This window comes from Cervus elaphus, chromosome 3, assembly GCF_910594005.1.
Source record: "Cervus elaphus chromosome 3, mCerEla1.1, whole genome shotgun sequence".
Taxonomy (NCBI): domain Eukaryota; kingdom Metazoa; phylum Chordata; class Mammalia; order Artiodactyla; family Cervidae; genus Cervus; species Cervus elaphus.
Window position 1 is genome coordinate 38,947,404 of NC_057817.1, and position 18,573 is coordinate 38,965,976.

The 18,573-nt window shown below is 36.3% G+C and overlaps 1 protein-coding gene across 3 annotated transcripts in view; it reads right to left on the reverse strand.

Moving 5' to 3' along the window:
- The window catches only part of CNTN1 (contactin 1), a 392,609-nt gene that overhangs the window by 135,851 nt on the left and 238,185 nt on the right, over nt 1–18,573 (reverse strand). For all 3 annotated transcript variants that reach the window (XM_043886892.1, XM_043886886.1, XM_043886903.1), the window contains 6 exons: nt 16,334–16,429; nt 8,284–8,490; nt 5,649–5,748; nt 5,318–5,499; nt 1,986–2,110; nt 1,220–1,337 (listed from right to left, as the gene is read on the reverse strand). In XM_043886892.1, coding sequence (XP_043742827.1) covers nt 1,220–1,337; nt 1,986–2,110; nt 5,318–5,499; nt 5,649–5,748; nt 8,284–8,490; nt 16,334–16,429 — 828 coding nt within the window. The remainder of the gene's footprint in view (nt 1–1,219; nt 1,338–1,985; nt 2,111–5,317; nt 5,500–5,648; nt 5,749–8,283; nt 8,491–16,333; nt 16,430–18,573) is intronic.

Below are 18,573 nucleotides of genomic sequence, written 5' to 3' on the forward strand. Positions count from 1 at the left end.
GGAAAAGAATGTAATGGATCGTTTCATTCTTTAGAACACTAATATTTCAAGAGGAAAATATGTGGATGAATGAGAATTAATGACTTTAATTTCAGACATGCTAAGTTTTGGATATCTCTGAATTTACCCAGATGACCATTTCTGCTAAGAAGTTTTTCATACTGAGACAGAAGCTGAGGATAAAATTCTGACCCAGAGATATACATTAAGGGGTCATTGACAGTTAATGGGAGAAGAAGATATCATCCAGGATAATTTTAATTTCAAAATAATAATAATTCAGGAATAATACTATAGAATATGTGAAAGAATGAGAAAGAAAGTGGAATGCAGCCAGAGGAATGCAACTCTGGAAGAGAGCAAGATTTCCAACTGGGCAAAGGAAGGGATGAACAGGAGAAAATGAAGTGATCAAGAAGGAATAATATAGGAGGTATCAGCATCAAGTCACTAAACACAAAGGAGAGGAGAATTCAAGAGGAAAACATGACCCGAAAGAGAAGCATCTTGAGAGATATGCATACACACATTCACACACTCACATACACACATACACACACAAGAGAAGGGATGTGCGTTGAGTACAGATGTAAAGGGATTATTTTTGGACAAGAGGACATGTACATCATCCTCTGGATAAAGAGTATCTAAAGGACAAGTGTAGTAAAGATTCAGATAGTTTTGAATGAGGGGTAGGAAATTGAAACATTTTATCTCCATGATTTTCAATTTTCATAAAGAAGAAACTCAGTGTGGGGTAAGGGGACTGAGGAATGTGCTGAAGGTTTTGAACAGCGATTGTAGGATATGAAATCCAGGGACTGATAAAGCTATTAAGTGCCAAAGACTCCCTGAGGCTGCCTCACAGGCATTGAGGGGGCATATGTACTATGTGAGGTTCTGGCAGTGTTTAGTTGCCCAGACATAGGAGAAAGCAAGACTTGTAAAAATTGATATGTGTAAAGTTTGCTTTACCATTAAAAACATTTTAAAAACCTCTATATTCTATATTGCTTCCAATTTATTTACTATTCTTCAATGAAAGGAAAATAATGCCATTTTAATACAAACCACATTTTAGAAATGCTTAATTTCTAATTCAAGAAACTTTTAATTCAAGAAAGTAATATGAAATTAAATATAATCTAGAGAACCCAAGACACTTTTTAATGTATTGCTTTCTTGTTGATTATTGACAGAAACAAAAAGTGATACTGACCCAAGATCTTCAATTCGGCATTTGCATAAATCGCTCCATGTGTGTTTTCAGCTATGCACTGGTACATGCCAGCATTTTCAAAGGTCACGTCATACAGCCTCAATTCCCCTCTATGATACTGGAAAGAACACAAAGTAAAACATGTCTCCTTGAAAAACTTTAACAGAAATGCTTTCATTTGGGTTTGGGCTTGGTTGTATTCCAAATTAAGTACGTTATTTTTCCCCCACTGTTAATTAACTAAGTCAAGTGGAGTGGGGTTTCCATGGTATGGGGAAGTAAAACCCACTTACCACGCCCAGTGGCTCTTGTTCTATTCATCCTACAGAGCAGAGAGTCCACCTTTTCCCTCTCGGCTCAGCTGAGAGATTACAGTGGGAAGGTAGAGAAGGACCCCACTGCTGCTACTTGTCCCCAGGGCTAAAGGTAGGACCTTCACTCTTACCTCTGTTTCTGTGGGGTCAGGGAAACAGTGGTAAGAAAAAGAGGACAATATCAGGTAGTGGAGATGGATGCAAAGGAAGAAGGGGGAAGTGGAACAAAGGAAACAATAAGGAGAGAGAGAGAGAAGGTAGACATAAGATTACAGAAAACTGGTTAAGCTGAAAAAAGACACTTTATGTTCACTTTTTTGTTGTTGTTGTTTTTTAAAGGAAACTTTTATATTTCAGGGCCTACATGCCACTCCTGCTAATTTTTCCCGGGATTATAGGAAATGTTACCTGAACATAGGCTTAAGAACTGCAAAGCACTTGAACACACATACCGAATATCCATTCTTCAGCCATCGGATGGTAGGAATGGGCTTCCCTGTGGCCACACAAGGCCAGTAGAGATCACTGCCTATATCCACCTCTGTGTCATTGATGTGTTCCACCCACTCAGGAAATGCTAAAAAGTAAAGAACATTGTAAATGCAAATGCAAGTCTCAACATTCATCATCAACTCAAGATGACAAATATTAGACTTAGTTGACTTTCTTCTGGAGAATACATCAGATACTCTCTGAGTTTTAGAATAAATGATAGAATCATTGAAGTTATATACAGGTCTGTAGGTAAACTTTACATTATTAGAGACAAGGTAATTCTAATTCAATTTATAATTGTTTTTCTATTTGTGAACCATGTTTTGTTGGAAAGCTGATTCATAAATAACACTAAAATAACTGATCTTGTAAATCTTTTAGAATGATATTTAAGGTCTGAAAGAATTACGTTTCAATATATTGTGTAAGAGGAATAGAGTCCAGTGCACAAGTGGAGGTGCTGTCCTCAGAGAACAGCTGACTCTAGAGTAAAAAGAGATAAGGCTGGAAATACAAGTGTTAGTAGAAACAAAACAGAAGTTTGCGAGAGTTCTAATTTAATTACTAGCATTTTCTCTGTAAAATAGGAAGCCAAGTTATTAGCTGAGAGGAAGGTTAAAAAGGAATTACTGTGGGTTTAAAGGAAACCATGAAGGCATGATATGGTCATCTAATAAAATGAGAGAGTAAGTAAATCTGGGGAAAAATAGTCTAGCTGTCAGGCAACATTAAGGGCCTATTTACAGTTAGTGAAGTTGTGATGTTTAACTAGACATAGGCTAATCAACTTGGTAGTGCTCATTTCAAGTCATATTCAAGTTCCTTGGTTCTGACACTAGGGCAGAGAGCCAGAGTTTTCCAGTATTACTCTTTGCCAAAATAGCAAGACAAAGTGGAGAGAGATGAGTGAGCTAAGCTGGTGTACAGGGAAATGATAATGATTGAACCCAGATTTAGGAAAGAGATGGCCAAGTTAGGGAAAGTGAGAAGACGTTAAAACAGAGTACGACTAACTGATTATAATTGCTGGTAGATTAAAAGGATTGTAGGAATCTGGGTATTGAAATTTGAAAGGTGGTGATCAGAGTTTAAACACTTAAACTTGAGCTTGTAAAGGGATTGTACTTTTGGTAACATAGGATTATAGACTAGATGATTAAAGGAAAAGAAAGATAGTCTAGCAATGGCAATAAAGATCAAGGAGGACAAGTGTACAAGTCACACCTGGGGACGAGGGTTGTGAAAGAAAATTCAGCCACTGCTTGAGTGGTCTGCAGGAGAAACAGTGTCAGTTACAGCAAAGACTAAAGGGAATGTGCAAAGAAGTTACGGATATAGGGGATTCTGATAATGGTGGACTATGTGTTCTAGAGGCATATTATAAGGACTTCAGAAGTTAGGAATGAAGAGAATATAGAGTCTGAGTAGGAAAGGTGCAGAGCTGTGTGGGTATTAAAGTATAGCCCATAAGACGGCCCTGGGGTCCAAGGGCTTCTTAAGGCAAACGAAATGCACAAGGTGAAAGTTAAAATAATCCTAATCCTAGTGGACATTATGAGATGGTGGTGATGAGGCTGCATGTGCTGGGTCACTGGAGATGCTTACTTCATTCCTGTATAGACAGAGGCCTGGGGTCTAGGGGTAGGAGGTAAGGGTTGGTCTTGACACTGCCACAGTACCCTTTAGTCTACTGGTATTCCAGTTCAGCTCAGGCATTATCCTAGTTTTTCCTATCATTTATCCTTTGATGAGACTAAGGCACCCCTTTAACAAATGCTTTACAAATATCATATGTAATTCCCCATATTGTACTCACAATTTTCTTTATAATTATATACATGTAGGGGTATGTATTTATTTGACTGTGTATGACTATATAAATTTGGAGGTTTTTTTATATGGTATGACTAGAGTATGAACTCCTCAAGGGCAAAATATCTCCTTTATTTAACTCTTCTGCCAGAAGGCTCCTACTGTGTCTGCCTCTGAGGATGCACTCTGTGTACATGCATTCTTTCAGTGAATGACCTCGTTGAAGCCTTAGATGTTTATTCAGGTGTGACCTGCAAATTTCACATTGGAGAACATTGTAGGGAGGATTTCAGGATGTAAAGTTTTTGTTTTTTTTTTTAATTTTTTTATTAGTTGGAGGCTAATTACTTCACAACATTTCAGTGGGTTTTGTCATACATTGATATGAATCAGCCATAGATTTACACTTATTCCCCATCCCGATCCCCCCTCCCATCTCCCTCTCCACCCGATTCCTCTGGGTCTTCCCAGTGCACCAGGCCGGAGCACTTGTCTCATGCATCCCACCTGGGCTGGTGATCTGTTTCACCATAGATAGTATACATGCTGTTCTTTTGAAACATCCCACCCTCACCTTCTCCCACAGAGTTCAAAAGTCTGTTCTGTATTTCTGTGTCTCTTTTTCTGTTTTGCATATAGGGTTATCGTTACCATCTTTCTAAATTCCATATATATGTGTTAGTATGCTGTAATGTTCTTTATCTTTCTGGCTTACTTCACTCTGTATAAGGGGCTCCAGTTTCATCCATCTCATTAGGACTGGTTCAAATGAATTCTTTTTGACGGCTGAGTAAAATTCCATGGTGTATATGTACCACAGCTTCCTTATCCATTCATCTGCTGATGGGCATCTAGGTTCTGAGAAACTATATTCTCTCCTCCCAAATAAAGCTTATTTCAATTAAATACTTATATCAAAAAATTGTATCAAAGAAAAACTTTCCTTAGACCAGTGATTCTCTAAGAGTGGCTCCTCGACAAGTAGGATCAACATCTCCTAAGAATTTTTTATAAATACAAACTCTCACACCCCAGATAGACCTTCTAACTCTGAAACTCTTGAGCATGAGAACCAGCAATTTGTGTCTTTAAAAAAAGCCCTCCAGATGATCTTAAAACATGGTAAAGTTTGTGAATCACTGGCTTAAACTATGTCATAATGCATAGGTTCTTCTACAAATAAAAAAGAGTCTGAAGAAAGTCAACAAGCCATATGAGTTGTATTTTCACAAAATTATCAAGAACACTACTATTGATCCATTCATGTTCCTATAATACCAGAGGCATAAATTCCTAACTTCTCTACTCATTTTTGTGACTTAGTTAGACATAAGGATAAATATTTCATCGTTTTTCACAATGTAATACACATTACTATTTTTAAGCTTAATCATTTTATGCTAGTTTTTTCAAGTGAGAAAATGGTTTTAAATAAGATATTGATTAAATGTGTGGAAAATTAAAACAATGTATCTACCTTGAACATAGATTCTTGCCTGGTGTTTATCCTTTCCTCTATTGTTCTCAGCCTCGCATTCATATATGCCTTCATCTTCTAGCTGAATATTGAAGATCTTGAGGACAGCTCCAGAGGTGCTGATCTCAGCTGTGCTTGGCATCGGTTCTAGGACTTTTCGCCATCGGATATCAGGAACAGGACTTAAACAGAAGATAACAAGAGCTAATGGTCCACAACACTTAAAAGGCAATTTACTCTATGTTTATAGCTAAACATTTCTAACATTTATTTCCTAACAATACAAGATTTAAACTCTACATACATTAATGAAATCTGTGAGCATACTCACTTGCCAAGCGCAAAACACTCTAAAGTCACATTTTGGCCCATCAATGCGTATACATCCTTGAACTGAACTACAATATCAGCAGGATATGGTTTTGTTGTTCCTAATTTAAGAAAAACCAAAATTAGCAAGCAGAGCAGAAAGGCTAAATACACTGCTTAGAATCATAACGTGAGTGTGTACTTTATACTGTAGAACACTTGAAAGACAAATAGATACACAAAGACCTGAAATATAAACCAAATCAATAGTAAATGCTCTAAAAAAGTGGTGGCCAAGAAGGATTGTTGGAAATATATAAGGGCTGAGGGAATCTCAGGCAAAGAGGACATTTGAACCAGACCAGTTCAAGTTGAGGAAATCACAGATTTTGACACAACTTCAGGAGTGGGCAGGCAATTATAAAAGGTCTAGGAATCAAAATGATACTGAAGTGTATGTAGTTGAAGATGAACTTGAATCTATAATATAGAAGGTTTGAAACTGATATTAAAGATTTTGATATTAATTTCCTCAATGGTTAGCTATTAATAGGGTTTGTTAAGAGACAAAATATGAATTTTACCTTTGGTTTAAGTAGAAGATTTGTTGGCAGTTTTAAGGGAAGGAATGTGGAGAAGAAAAATATAGCAGAGAGTCAGAGCTCTAAGTGAGAGCCTGAACGAGGGCAGAGTCACAGTGGGAACAGAAAGGAAAACACAGATCCAAGTTGTGTTTTAGAACCAGAATCGAACGAACTGCCCCTTGGATCAATGTTTTCTCAAGATACAGATCAAAAATCCAATTCATTAAAATCACTTGGGATGCTCTTTGAACCTATAGATTCCTGGGTCACATCCTGGGTCTGCTGAATCAATATCTTTGGGTTCCACATTTTCCTCAAACTCCCCAAGTGCTTACGTCCTAAATGAGAACTTCTGTGTTCACTGTCCTCAGGATGTCAGTGGAAAGGAGCTGATGATTAAAATTCTCTCCTCAGTTACTGGTGAGAAATATGATAGTATTATTCAATGAGATGAAGAACACCAGGAGAGGAGGTTTAGAGAGGAGATGAAAGATGTGTTTGGAATATTTCAAATGTAAGACTTTTGAGAAGCTTCTGTGTGTCAAGCCCAGGATGTAGGTAGGATTAGGGAAAAGTTTAGGGAAAAGGATTAGGGAGAAGTGAATCTGGAGTCAGCACATAGGGCCTCTAGTGAAATAAAGGGGTAAATGAATGAGACTACCTAGAGAAAGATTGGAAAGAAATATTAGAATGAGGAAGATCTGATGAAGGATACTGCATAGAGTTTGTCACCGAGGCACCTGGGAAACAAGCAGAGGCAGAAATAGTCATAAAAAAATAGGAAAAGAAAGGAGATTTCAAGAGAGACAGAAGAGATCAACACAGGTCAAATTTCATACAGAATCAGACCTGAAAATGTCCTTTGGATTTAGCAAATCCAAAAAGTGGTTTTGATTACTCAAGACTGTCTGCATTGAATACAAAAGAATATGCAGAGGGAAACAAATGGAGGAGAGTTTGAAGATTTAGAAAAGAAAGAGTGATGCAATGACATCCTTAAATGAAATAAACGGAATGTGAATGAGAGCAGCTGGAGCAATTAGCTTGAGCAGCAGGAAAAACACTTTTTCCACTAAGAAAGAAAGAAGCACTGAATTTTGAGGGAAGAAAATGAGGGAAGTTTTCACATGATGGTTCCTTTTCACTCCGTGAAGAAGTGGTGAGAGTATTTCCTAAGATTTGAGAGGGGGGGAAAAAAGCCAGATAATAAGAAGATGTTTATTGAATACTAACCATGTGACTGCTATCTTGAGAATAATAATAAAATAGAATGTCTGTGAGATGATAGACTTGCCACCATTATTATACAAAACTTAGAGGTAAGACCCAAATTTAATTCTGCCAACAACAGAACCAGTATTTCCTCAGAAGCTTGAATTCAGTGATATGAGTGTTGCAGCAGAACTGAGATAAAAATAACCTGAAGTAAGAAAACATATTGTATTCTGATTTTCACAGGAAGTGGTGCATTAAAAAATGAAATTCAGTTCATTCAACTGAAGCCTGAGGAAAGGCCAGTTAAGAGCATGTTAACTCTTAACTGTCATTCAATATGGTACCACAGTACCCTATTACACTATTTTCAATACTATTTACAATAGATAGGCAATTTATATACTTATTTGCTTCATGTAAATAATTCCTTAAAAATAAAAAATGATATGATTGCTTTTCCTTCCACCCTAATTCTGTAATCACTGCAGCTTGTTTTGATATAATCATTCATTCACTTTCATGAATTGACTATGAAGTAGGACTGATCATGAAACAAAAAACAGATGGTGGTGATTCTCATTTATAACCAATATATTGGCATTTTGCTAGTAAATCAATTGGGTTTCTATACATTCACTGAACTGGAGGCAACCAATCCAAACTCAACTACCTTAGGACACTTAATGATATAAATCTTCTCTAGGTGAAAATCTAAGGAAAAACCAAGACTTTCAAAGTATATGTCCTCTGTCCTGGTGAAGCAGTCAGCTGGTTTGCCCACTGGATATTTCTTTTCATTATTATAAGTATGCCATAAGTAGACAACCTTACAAAAACAGAGGAACAAATATAACTTACGTTCAGGTAGTGGAATGAGTGGGATAAATTTGCTGAACACACTCTTTGTAATAGAGGGACTGGATACAAAGCAAGAGTAGTTGCCTTTGTCGGATGCCTCAACATTAGCAATGTAGAGATTGCCATTTGTCTGAGACACAAATCTTCGTTTATCCATTGTGATAAATACAGGAAATTCATTTAGAAGCCAGCGGTAGCTAAGATCATCTAGAAGAAAATATTGTTGACTAAGCATTAAACTCTCTCCAAAAGCAAAGATTTTGTTTTCTAGTAGTAAGCTAGTTCATAACCTAATGTAGGCTTTTAAAATATTACTGACTCAGTTTTAAGCTCTTCTCCAAAAGGAAAAGTCTTGTTTTCCAGAAATAAGCTAGGACATAATCTAATCTAGGCTTTTGTAGAGTAAATGTTGGAAGTAGGCCAAGATAAACAGTGCACATTTTCTAAAAGCTACTGTAGTTTGAATATAAAGTGATGCTAAGCAATAATATCTATTTCTCAATTATTCATGAATTACTAATATTCTTTTAATTAATTATGGGCTAAATGCAACTCAGTTTAAATGACTTGCTTAGAATTTCATGACTAAGTAGAATTAGGATTCTGAATCCAGGTCTAAGAGTTTCAAATTCCATCTTCTCTATTGCATTTAAAAGGTAAAATCAACTGTACTGTGGCTTTACATATTTTTATTTTTATACTCCTATTGTACATGACAGATTTAGAAATGAGCTTATGCAGCCTATTCTGGCCACATTAAAAAGTAAAAACTACAGAAAAGGAAAAAGGCATTTTACTTGTTTTCTTACATATTAGGAAGCAGATCATATGGTAACTTTTAACTGTAGTAAATTCCTTTGGCTAAGCATACTGGCTGGTTAGGCCAAAAGTTGAATTTCCTCATTAAATTGCTGCTTTCCCCACAGTTTTCCATTTGGATCTCCCCTTTATGTTTTGAGGGATGACACTCCAGTAGCCATGCACAGCAGTAATGCACGAGAGGGAACTCTGGGTGATACATATTTATCAGTCTCAAAGTCCTAATCCCCTTTAAAACATTATAAGCATGTGAAGACAACTGTCACTAGGGAGATACCCTCAGGGGGAAAAAATACTCTCAGGGGAATAAAGAAAAAAAAAGGCACCCTCAGAAACAGAACTCTTAGTTCAAGTTAGAAAAGATTTAGATGCAAGATGGTGGAAAATCAAGATATTTAAAAAATGAAATAATCATGACCTGACACCATTTTGCTTTATGGAACTCAAGGTGATCGACTGATATAGCTGCTAGATGGAGCATGAAAAAGAGCTGAATATGAAAATCTAAAAGAATTGCATACTATATACATCCAGTATGATTGAAAATAATAGTCCAGGGGATTCCATTTAAATTAGCTATATAATTTTCTCCAGCAATATACAGTCTCATAAAAGTGAATGAAGATGATTATTCTGTTTTTTCATCTTAACTTTTTAATTATTGAAGTTTATTTTTTGTTTTCAAAAAATAAAAATACAAAGTTAAATTTGAAAGAAAATTAAATCTCCATATTTCTCCAACTCAGCATTCTTGTTGTTAGCATACGTCTTTCTAGACCTTGATATCTGTGAATGATTCTTGTCGTTGTTGCTCAGTCATGTCCAAATCTTTGTGGCCCCATGGACTGCAGCATGCCAGGCTTCCCTGTCCTTCAACATCTCCTAGAGCTTGCTCAAACTCAAGTCCATTGAGTCAGTGATACCATCCAACCATCTCATCCTCTGTTGTCCCCTTCTCCTCTTGCCTTCAATCTTTCCCAGCATCCCGGTCTTTTCCAATGAGTTGACTTTTTGCATCAGGTGGCCAAAGTATTGGAGCTTCAGCTTCAGCATCAGTCCTTCTAATGAATATTCAGGGTTGATTTCTTTTACGATTGACTGGTTTGATCTCCTTTCTGTCCAAGTGACTCTCAAAAGTCATCCCCAACACCACAGTTCAAAAGCATCAGTTCTTCAGTGCTCAGATGTCCTTATGGTCCAACTCTCGCATCCATACATGACTACTGGATAAATCATAGCTTTGACTATCTGGAACTTTGTTGGCAAAGAAATGTCTCTGCTTTTTAATATGCTGACTAGGTTTGTCATAACTTTTCCTCCAAGGAGCAAGCATTTTTTTTTAATTTTGTGGCTGCAGTCACCCTCTGCAGTGATTTTTGGAGCCCCTCCAAAATGAAGTCTATTACTGTTTCCATTGTTTCCCCATCCCTTTGCCATGAAGTGAATAATTCTATTAATATTAATTGTTATCCTTATGCTGATTTAAGAAGGTCAGGTGAAAACAAAGAAGAAACAAAATAAGCAGAAACTTTGGAGGCTGCTTAAATTGCTGAAATCAGGTTTTTGGAATTGGGCAACAAATAATTCTATGTTTATAGTATTTAGAAATAACATTTATCATATATTTTACAGACTGTGAACCAAATAATATTTATAGTATATTTTAACAGATGTAAGTTTGTCTAGTTTTGAAATAATTTTTGTATTCTCACTTAAAAAGAAAATTAATATTTTTGTAATGAATCTGGACACAAATTCCAAAAAAATCAGAGTCAGGAAAGTACAGATTTCCTTACAGAAGAATTTTCTTAGCTATATAATATTTTAAGATACCACACACAAAACTAATTCAGAATATTCTGAATACTCCATAGTTATGTCAATGTGGAGACCTGTATTTTAATTCTAGACTAAATATTAATATGACTTTGGTCAGGCTATTTTAACTGCCATATTACTCAGTTTCTCTAAATTCTAAGAAATTTTTCTCTGTACCACTCATGAGAGAAGAGGAACAGGATAATGTTTTACTCTTTGAGTCTTAAAGGGAGAAAAGTTAGGTCAGAGAAGTTATTGCCATGATGTTGGTAAAAACATAAATCTTGTACTACAGAATAATTGGTCTGGCTGATTTAAGGCCCAGTGTGTATTTTCCTAAATATTCAATGTGAAAGTGTTAGTCACTCAGTTGTATCCAACTCTGCAACCCCATGGCCTGTAGCCTGTCAGGGTCTTCTGTCCATGGGTTCTCCAGGTAAGAATAGTGGAGTGAGTAGCCGTCCCATTTTCCTTGGGATCTTCCTGACCAACGGATCAAAACTGGGCCTCCCCTCCAGTTTACTGAGTTATCTTCTATGTGCCACTAAACAAGACAAATTTGGTCATTGCCCTTGTGGGACTTGTAATATTAATAATATAAATTTATTTAATAGATTTTTGTCTACTGATAAGACATCTACTTGGACAAAAGAATAATTGCAATATGTTGGATGCTATCATTTATCACTAAAACAAAGCTAGGGATCACTATTGTCATTTTAAAACAAGGACACAGAGGTTTAGCTAGGTTGACTCGCCCAAGGACGTATAGCAATAAGTTCAGTTCAGTCGCTCAGTCGTGTCTTACTCTTTGTGACCCCATGGACTACAACACGCCAGGCTTCCCTGTCCAACACCAACCCCCAGAGCTTACTCAGACTCATGTCCATCAAGTCGGTGTTGCCATCCAACCATCTCGTCCTCTGTCATCTCCTTCTCCTCCTGCCTTCAATCTTTCCCAGCATCAGGGTCTTTTCCAATGAGTCAGTTCTTCGGTGGCCAAAGTGTTGGAGCTTCATCTTCAGCATTAGTCCTTTCAATGAATATTCAGGACTGATTTCCCTTAGGATTGACTGGTTTGATCTCCTTGCAGTCCAAGGGACTCTCATTTAGCAATAGGAAGGCAGAACTGATCTTCTAACTTCCTTTTCCACCCCAGAACTACCGAAACTGTTCCACATTAGTGTGGTAGCTGCCCTGCTGATCAGACTTAAGAGTGAAGCTTAATTTAGGTAATCAAGAGCCAAACTCTGACCCAGTTTGCACGGGCATTCAGTGGATTATCTGTCTTCCCTTACTCCCTGCAAATGGCAAAATTAACCATCTCTGAAGAAGTCAGCACCTATTTTCCTCATAGCCTTGCTGTCTGGCTTAAATAATAAATTACTGTAAAATTATTTTTTAGGAAGAGTAAATACCAGGACTGTTTCATTGCTTTTATTGATAGGTGTCTGGGATTTTTTTTGTTTGCCTCAAGAGGGTCTGGACCATATAACAGGCAGGATTTGTTTTGGCCAATTATAGTGCATTTGATCAGTTTCATTGTATTACTTTGAAATACACCACTTATCCATGCTTGATAAATAATTTTACATTTCTCCTTAAAATATATTTGAAGTACTTAAGTGCTCTCTCTGTCCACAAACTTTTTTGAAGATGTTTGTACTTGTTGTTGTTGTTGTTGTTAATTAACCTCATTATAACAGAATTTGTGGCTCAGATGGTAAAGCATCTGTCTACAATGTGGGAGACCCAGGTTCAATCCCTGTGTTGGGAAGATCCCCTGGAGAAGGAAAAGGCAACCCACTCCAGTACCCTTGCCTGGAAGATCCCATGGACAGAGGAGCCTGGTAGGCTACAGTCCACAGGGTCACAAAGAGTCGGACACGACTGAGCGACCTCACTCACTTACTGAATAGGCACATATATTATTTTTATTTTGTGAGATGTGTAACTCAGTTTCTGATGGTTCTGAAAATTAGTTGGAATCAAAGAATCATGTTTCCATTTTCTGAGGATCCAGGGGTTTAGAAAGTCTTACACATTAATGAATTAATGCTTCTATTTAATAAAACAAGATCTAAACAGGAAAATTTATTTTTTGCTAAAATTGTAATCACTATGTATCTATCAATTTAATGAACATATTTATTTACTCTTTTACTTTCTTATTCCTCAAATATTTGATGGACACATATCCTGTGCTAGGCACTAGGCAATCTGTTGCATATCAAGTGTTGTTATAAAATTGAATCAACATTTTTACTGATATAGTTATTATGTATAAGTATTCCTAATAAATAAACAAACTGGTTCAAATAAGAGTTTTCCTCTTTGCAAGAAATTGTAGAACACCCAAATCCATAGAAAAATGTAGTGATTGTAAATGATGAGATTGTCCCTTAGATCTTTTTCCTGTGCATAAATCAGTGGTGAATTCAATACTCATGAATAAAAAAATTCTTAGTGAAGTGAAATGTACTTTATTTGTTTTAATGATGATTCAAAATATAACATTAAATGTACTAAATACATTTTATTTACTTTAATAATAATCTTTTTAAATTAAATATCCATTTTATAATGTAAAAACATTAAATTTGACCCTTATAACAAGGACTGTGAAGTAGGTGGCACAAGAATTATTTTTCCCAAATTTTAAACAAGCAAACTGAGATGTAGTTATGGCTAAGTTAACTTGACTTAGTAAGGAGTAAACTTTAGGTTATCAGATCACCAAATAGAGCCAACAAGATTTGACTACTATAAATAGTTGCATATATAATGTTCTTGGAGGTTCAGAATCCAAAGGTAGGTTCGTTTATACCTTCAACTCCATGAAATATTAACTACAATATACAAAACCTTAACTCTATGTCATGGAAAGATAGATTTATGACATGGAAATGGTAAAATAGAACACACGCGTATACACATTATGGTCTTGAAACATATGTCCATTCTTATTTGAAAGTGTCATGTCTAATATTCAAAGAGGTCATAATCCACTAAGAACACAAGTGGAGATGAGAGTTGTTCAGGTTCTGTTCTGTGATTAATGATGTTTCTCTGGCTTATTTAAAAGACTTCCCAGTCCTGCCCCTACCCATATAAACATTTGTATCTTTATCAGGATGAAGAGGTAATATACTCATTTGGCTTAATGATTTGAAGCTTCTACCAACCTTAGTCTTGGTCCGTGAAATTCTTAAGTCAACAAAGTTGTAAAGATGCCACAGAGGCTTGAAAACAAGACTCATCTCAGAAAAATCCCATAGCTTGTGTTCCTTGAACCATTCCCCACATATCTATCTATACTACTTCCCTAGGTAATCACATGCAGTCTTATGACTTTGAAAACAATGTACATAATGCTGTATCACAAACTGATACTCCTACCTCAGATGTTGCCCCTGGGTTCCACATTCATAGAACTGCCAACTGAACAACTCTTTTTGGAATTTTAAACTAGGCACCTCACTCTTACGTCCACACCTATTCTTCCAGACAACTCCATTCTCTCCAGAGCTCATGACAAATACTTTGATGCCATCTTGACTCCTGTGTTTCTCTTATATCTCACACATAAAGTCTACCAGCCTGTACTCTTACCTCTTCCTTCAAAATATATCTTGAATTTAACTACTTCTTCCTCCCTCCAGCTCCCCTGCTCTGGTCCGTCATTCATTGCCTACATGATGGCAATACCTTTAACTGAGCTCCTGGTTTCACTTAACACTCTCCTGAGTCTTTTCTTACAATAGTAACCAGACCTGCCTTTCTATAACTCAAGTGATGTCCTGTGATTCCTCTGCTCAAAGCCCTTTAATGAAAATCTCACTCAAAGCAGATGACCGTGGTTTATGGGAAACACTATGAACATGAGCGGATTTTTTCATAACTTTGTCAGTTCTTTAAAAAAAAAGACCACTCCTTCACTGAAAAATTTTTTACAACATTTGAATTCGTAAATTTCTCCTTTTGTTGTTGTTCAGCCACTAAGTCATGCCAGACTGTTTACGACCCCATGGACTGCAGCATGCTAGGCTCTTCTGTCCTCTGTTGTTTCCCAGAGTTTGCTCAGATTCATGTCTACTGAGTCTCCTATGTATATCAATTAATTATCTTTCTCCCACAGTTACAAGAAAAAAAATGATCAACATTTGATTATAAGCAGTCTATTATCTATATGTAATCAGAATAATATATGTATATGTATGTACATTCCATATTAATATATTCCAGATTTATAATAGTCTGTTATGAATCATTCTATATAGAGATATTTAAAGACAACTTTATGATATAAGATTAAAACTATAAGAACCCAGAATACTTTTTGATGAGAGAAAAGTGGTATAAATATATTGTTCAAAGAAAATGTTTGATAAATGAAATGAGTGAAAATATTATATATGCAGTGTTCATCTTTTAATCAATGGTTTTGTAGCTTTCATTTTAGCCATATCAAATTACTGAAAACATGTATTCCAATCTTGTAACAGATGAACTTCAGCTTAGCCCCTTTATTGTGTACAGGTATACATTGGCAGCATCTTTGTACCTGTTGTGACAATTCTGAAGACTGTGCATTTCTTAAACTTTGCTTCAGATTTAGGAAGAATCTGTATAAGAGTATCTGGAAATACAATGTGCACAGACAAACCCAAGGCTTTACCAGAGGAAATCTGAGGGAGGACTCCAGTGTGGAGAAGAAATAAGGATGAAGGGTAGAATCCTTCAGAACATGAAAGTCAATAATCTTGCTCTTTACCCAATTTTGGATTTTCCTCTGCTTTTATTTTCTTTATTATATGTATTTGGAACTCACATTTTGTTTGTGGATTAGAATTCCTAAAGAGATTAATAATTTATTATGTCTCTTTCTTTCTGGTGTTTAATTACAGTTCCTAGTATATTTTAGATGCCAAATTATTAATAAAATGATGGATTACTTCCTCCTTGGTACTATTCTATTACAGGAATTATTTGTAGAAAATCTACCATATTTTCTCCAGTGTAACAGGACTTTAATAGGAACATAATCCAACATACATGTCATTTATAAGCTGAAATGATCATAGACCTTTGGAATTAGAGACAACTGTTTAAAGAATCAAAAAAGCAAGCATCTATAAGCTCTAGTAAGTGATGTATTATAAGGTTTTAAAAATACTGAATATTAATTATAAATGCTCCAATATCATTAAGGAATAAAAGTGTAGACCTTTGGAATTAGAGACAACTGTTTAAAGAATCTAAAAAGTAAGCATCTATAAGCTCTAGTAAGTGATGTTTTATAAGGTTATACAAATATTGAGTCTTAATTATAAATGCTCCAATATCAATAAGCAATAAAAGTGTTCCCACTTCATTTCCTAGATGCTCATAATCATAGCAGAGCTGAGTTTACCTGGGAAATGGTACGGAGGGTCACAGAGCAGCACCATTCCTTTTCCTTCTTTCACTCTGACCTCAGGACGCTCCTCAGGTGGGAAAGGATCAAGATCTAATCATGAAAGCAAGACGGAAAACATTCATTCTCTGGGCAATAGAAAAATTAATACTCATTAAAGTTTCTTTTTCAGCTGCTAATTCACTTTTAGATACAATATTCTCTGTTGGTTTGGTGAAGCTTATCAAAAGCTTATTCCAGCCTTTTCAGACGCTGGAATGTGTACACATTACAGAAGAATACGGATGTTGGCAGCATCTGTGTAACTGGTGTGACAGCCCAGAAGCCTGTGCATTTTCTAAACTTTGCTTCCGATTTAGGAAGAATCTCTATAAGAGTATCCGGAAATACAATGTGCACAGACAAACCCAGGGCTTTACCAGAGAAAGTCTGAGGGAAGACTCCAGTGGGGAGAAGGAGTAAGGATGAAGAGCAGAATTCAAGCTGAGGAACGTGAAGGTCAATAATCTTGACCTTCAAATTTTGGATTTTCCTCCGTTTTTATTTCCTTCACTCTGTTCTGTGTATTTGGAACTCACATTTTGCTTGGTTTCTTTGATAGTCTACTATCTGATTCTTCATTTGTGTTACTGGTTCTCATTCTGTTTCAGCCTTGTCTCATCTCCAGTTCCTTATGTGTGATCAGCTGGTGTTCAGTCACTAAGTCATGTCCGACTCTCTGCGACACCATGGACTGTAGCACACCAGTCTTCCCTGTCCTTCACTATCTCCCAGAGTTTGCTCAAACTCATGTCCATTGAGTTGGTGATGGCAGCTGACCTTCTCATCCTCTGTAGCCCCCCTTCTCCTCTTTCCCGTAATCTTTCTCAGCATCACTGTCCTTTCCAGTGAGTTGGCTCTTCACATCAGGTGGTCAAAGGATTGAAGCTTCAGCTTCAGGATCAGTCCTTCTAATGAATATTCAGGGTTCATTTCCTTTAGAGTTGACTGGTTTGATCTCCTTGCTGTCCAAGGGACACTCAAGAGTCTTCCCCAGCACCACAATTTGAAAACATCAATCCTTCGGCACTTAGCCTTCTTTATGGTCCAGCTCTCACATGACTACTAGAAAGACCATAGCTCTGACTAAATGGACCTGTGTCAGCAAAGTAATGTTTCTGCTTTTTAATATGCTGTGATCAGTACTCAAATTATGAAATCTAGTTTTTAATTCTCTTAATATGTTCACGTCTCTGAAAAATTACCATTCCGATAATTACCTTTTTGCAAGAGCCCTTCAGATCCACTTCCTGTCCTGATGCCTCCCTGGAATGTCATCCCTATTCTAAAACTTAGTTGGGGTCTATCTCACTGTGGGTAACAATGTCTCCTCTAAATGTGAAGAGACCATTGAAATGCTTCCTTTTATCCTTGAAATTGGTCTTAATTGCTCCCATTCCATTTTAAAGAGAGCAAAATGTTTCTGCCCTTTGACTAGACTTTCCTTAAGAAAATATTCAAGGTCTTTTTCCTTCGGCGAATCTGTTGTATATTTCTCCAAGCATTGAGTTTATCATTGGCACTCTCACTGTCAACACATGAATTTAATCTGACTACACTTGCCGATTTTGTCTCACTCCCTTCTGGTAATCACTACCACTCTGGTCCTTTTAAAATGTCACTTTCATCCTATAACTCATTTTGCAAAATATTTAAATGCTGACTTATAAAATCATGTAGGAGAACACCTAGTCTAACTCCTCTCCCAATACACATTTTTCTTTCATAATAACCTCTGACTTTTAGTTTAGCACAATGTTTCTCAAAGTATTTTCATTATTATTGTCCCTAAAAGGAGAAATTTTATTTAATTTAAACTTAAATCAGCTAACATTTAATTCATTCCTAACAAGAAAAATTAAATACTAAGGAATAAGTCCATTATGTTGTAATATATAAGATGGTTCCCTCTCTCCAAGAACAGATTTTCACTACCTTGGGAACAATATCGCCCCCAGTGAGAATCCAAAGCTCAGCATTTCCATTGAGAGTAATTTTTAGAAACTTATTCAAGATCCTTCTGAACATGACCTTAGTTTATTTTCCAGTGTTATCTTCCACTACTTTAAGTACATTCATAATACTCCTCATAACACTTTGCTGTCTTGGAATTGTTTTTCTCGTCCACACAATTAAGGCCCACTAATCTTGTAAAACCCACCTCAACTATAAGTCTTTCTCTCACTTTTCTTTCTCCT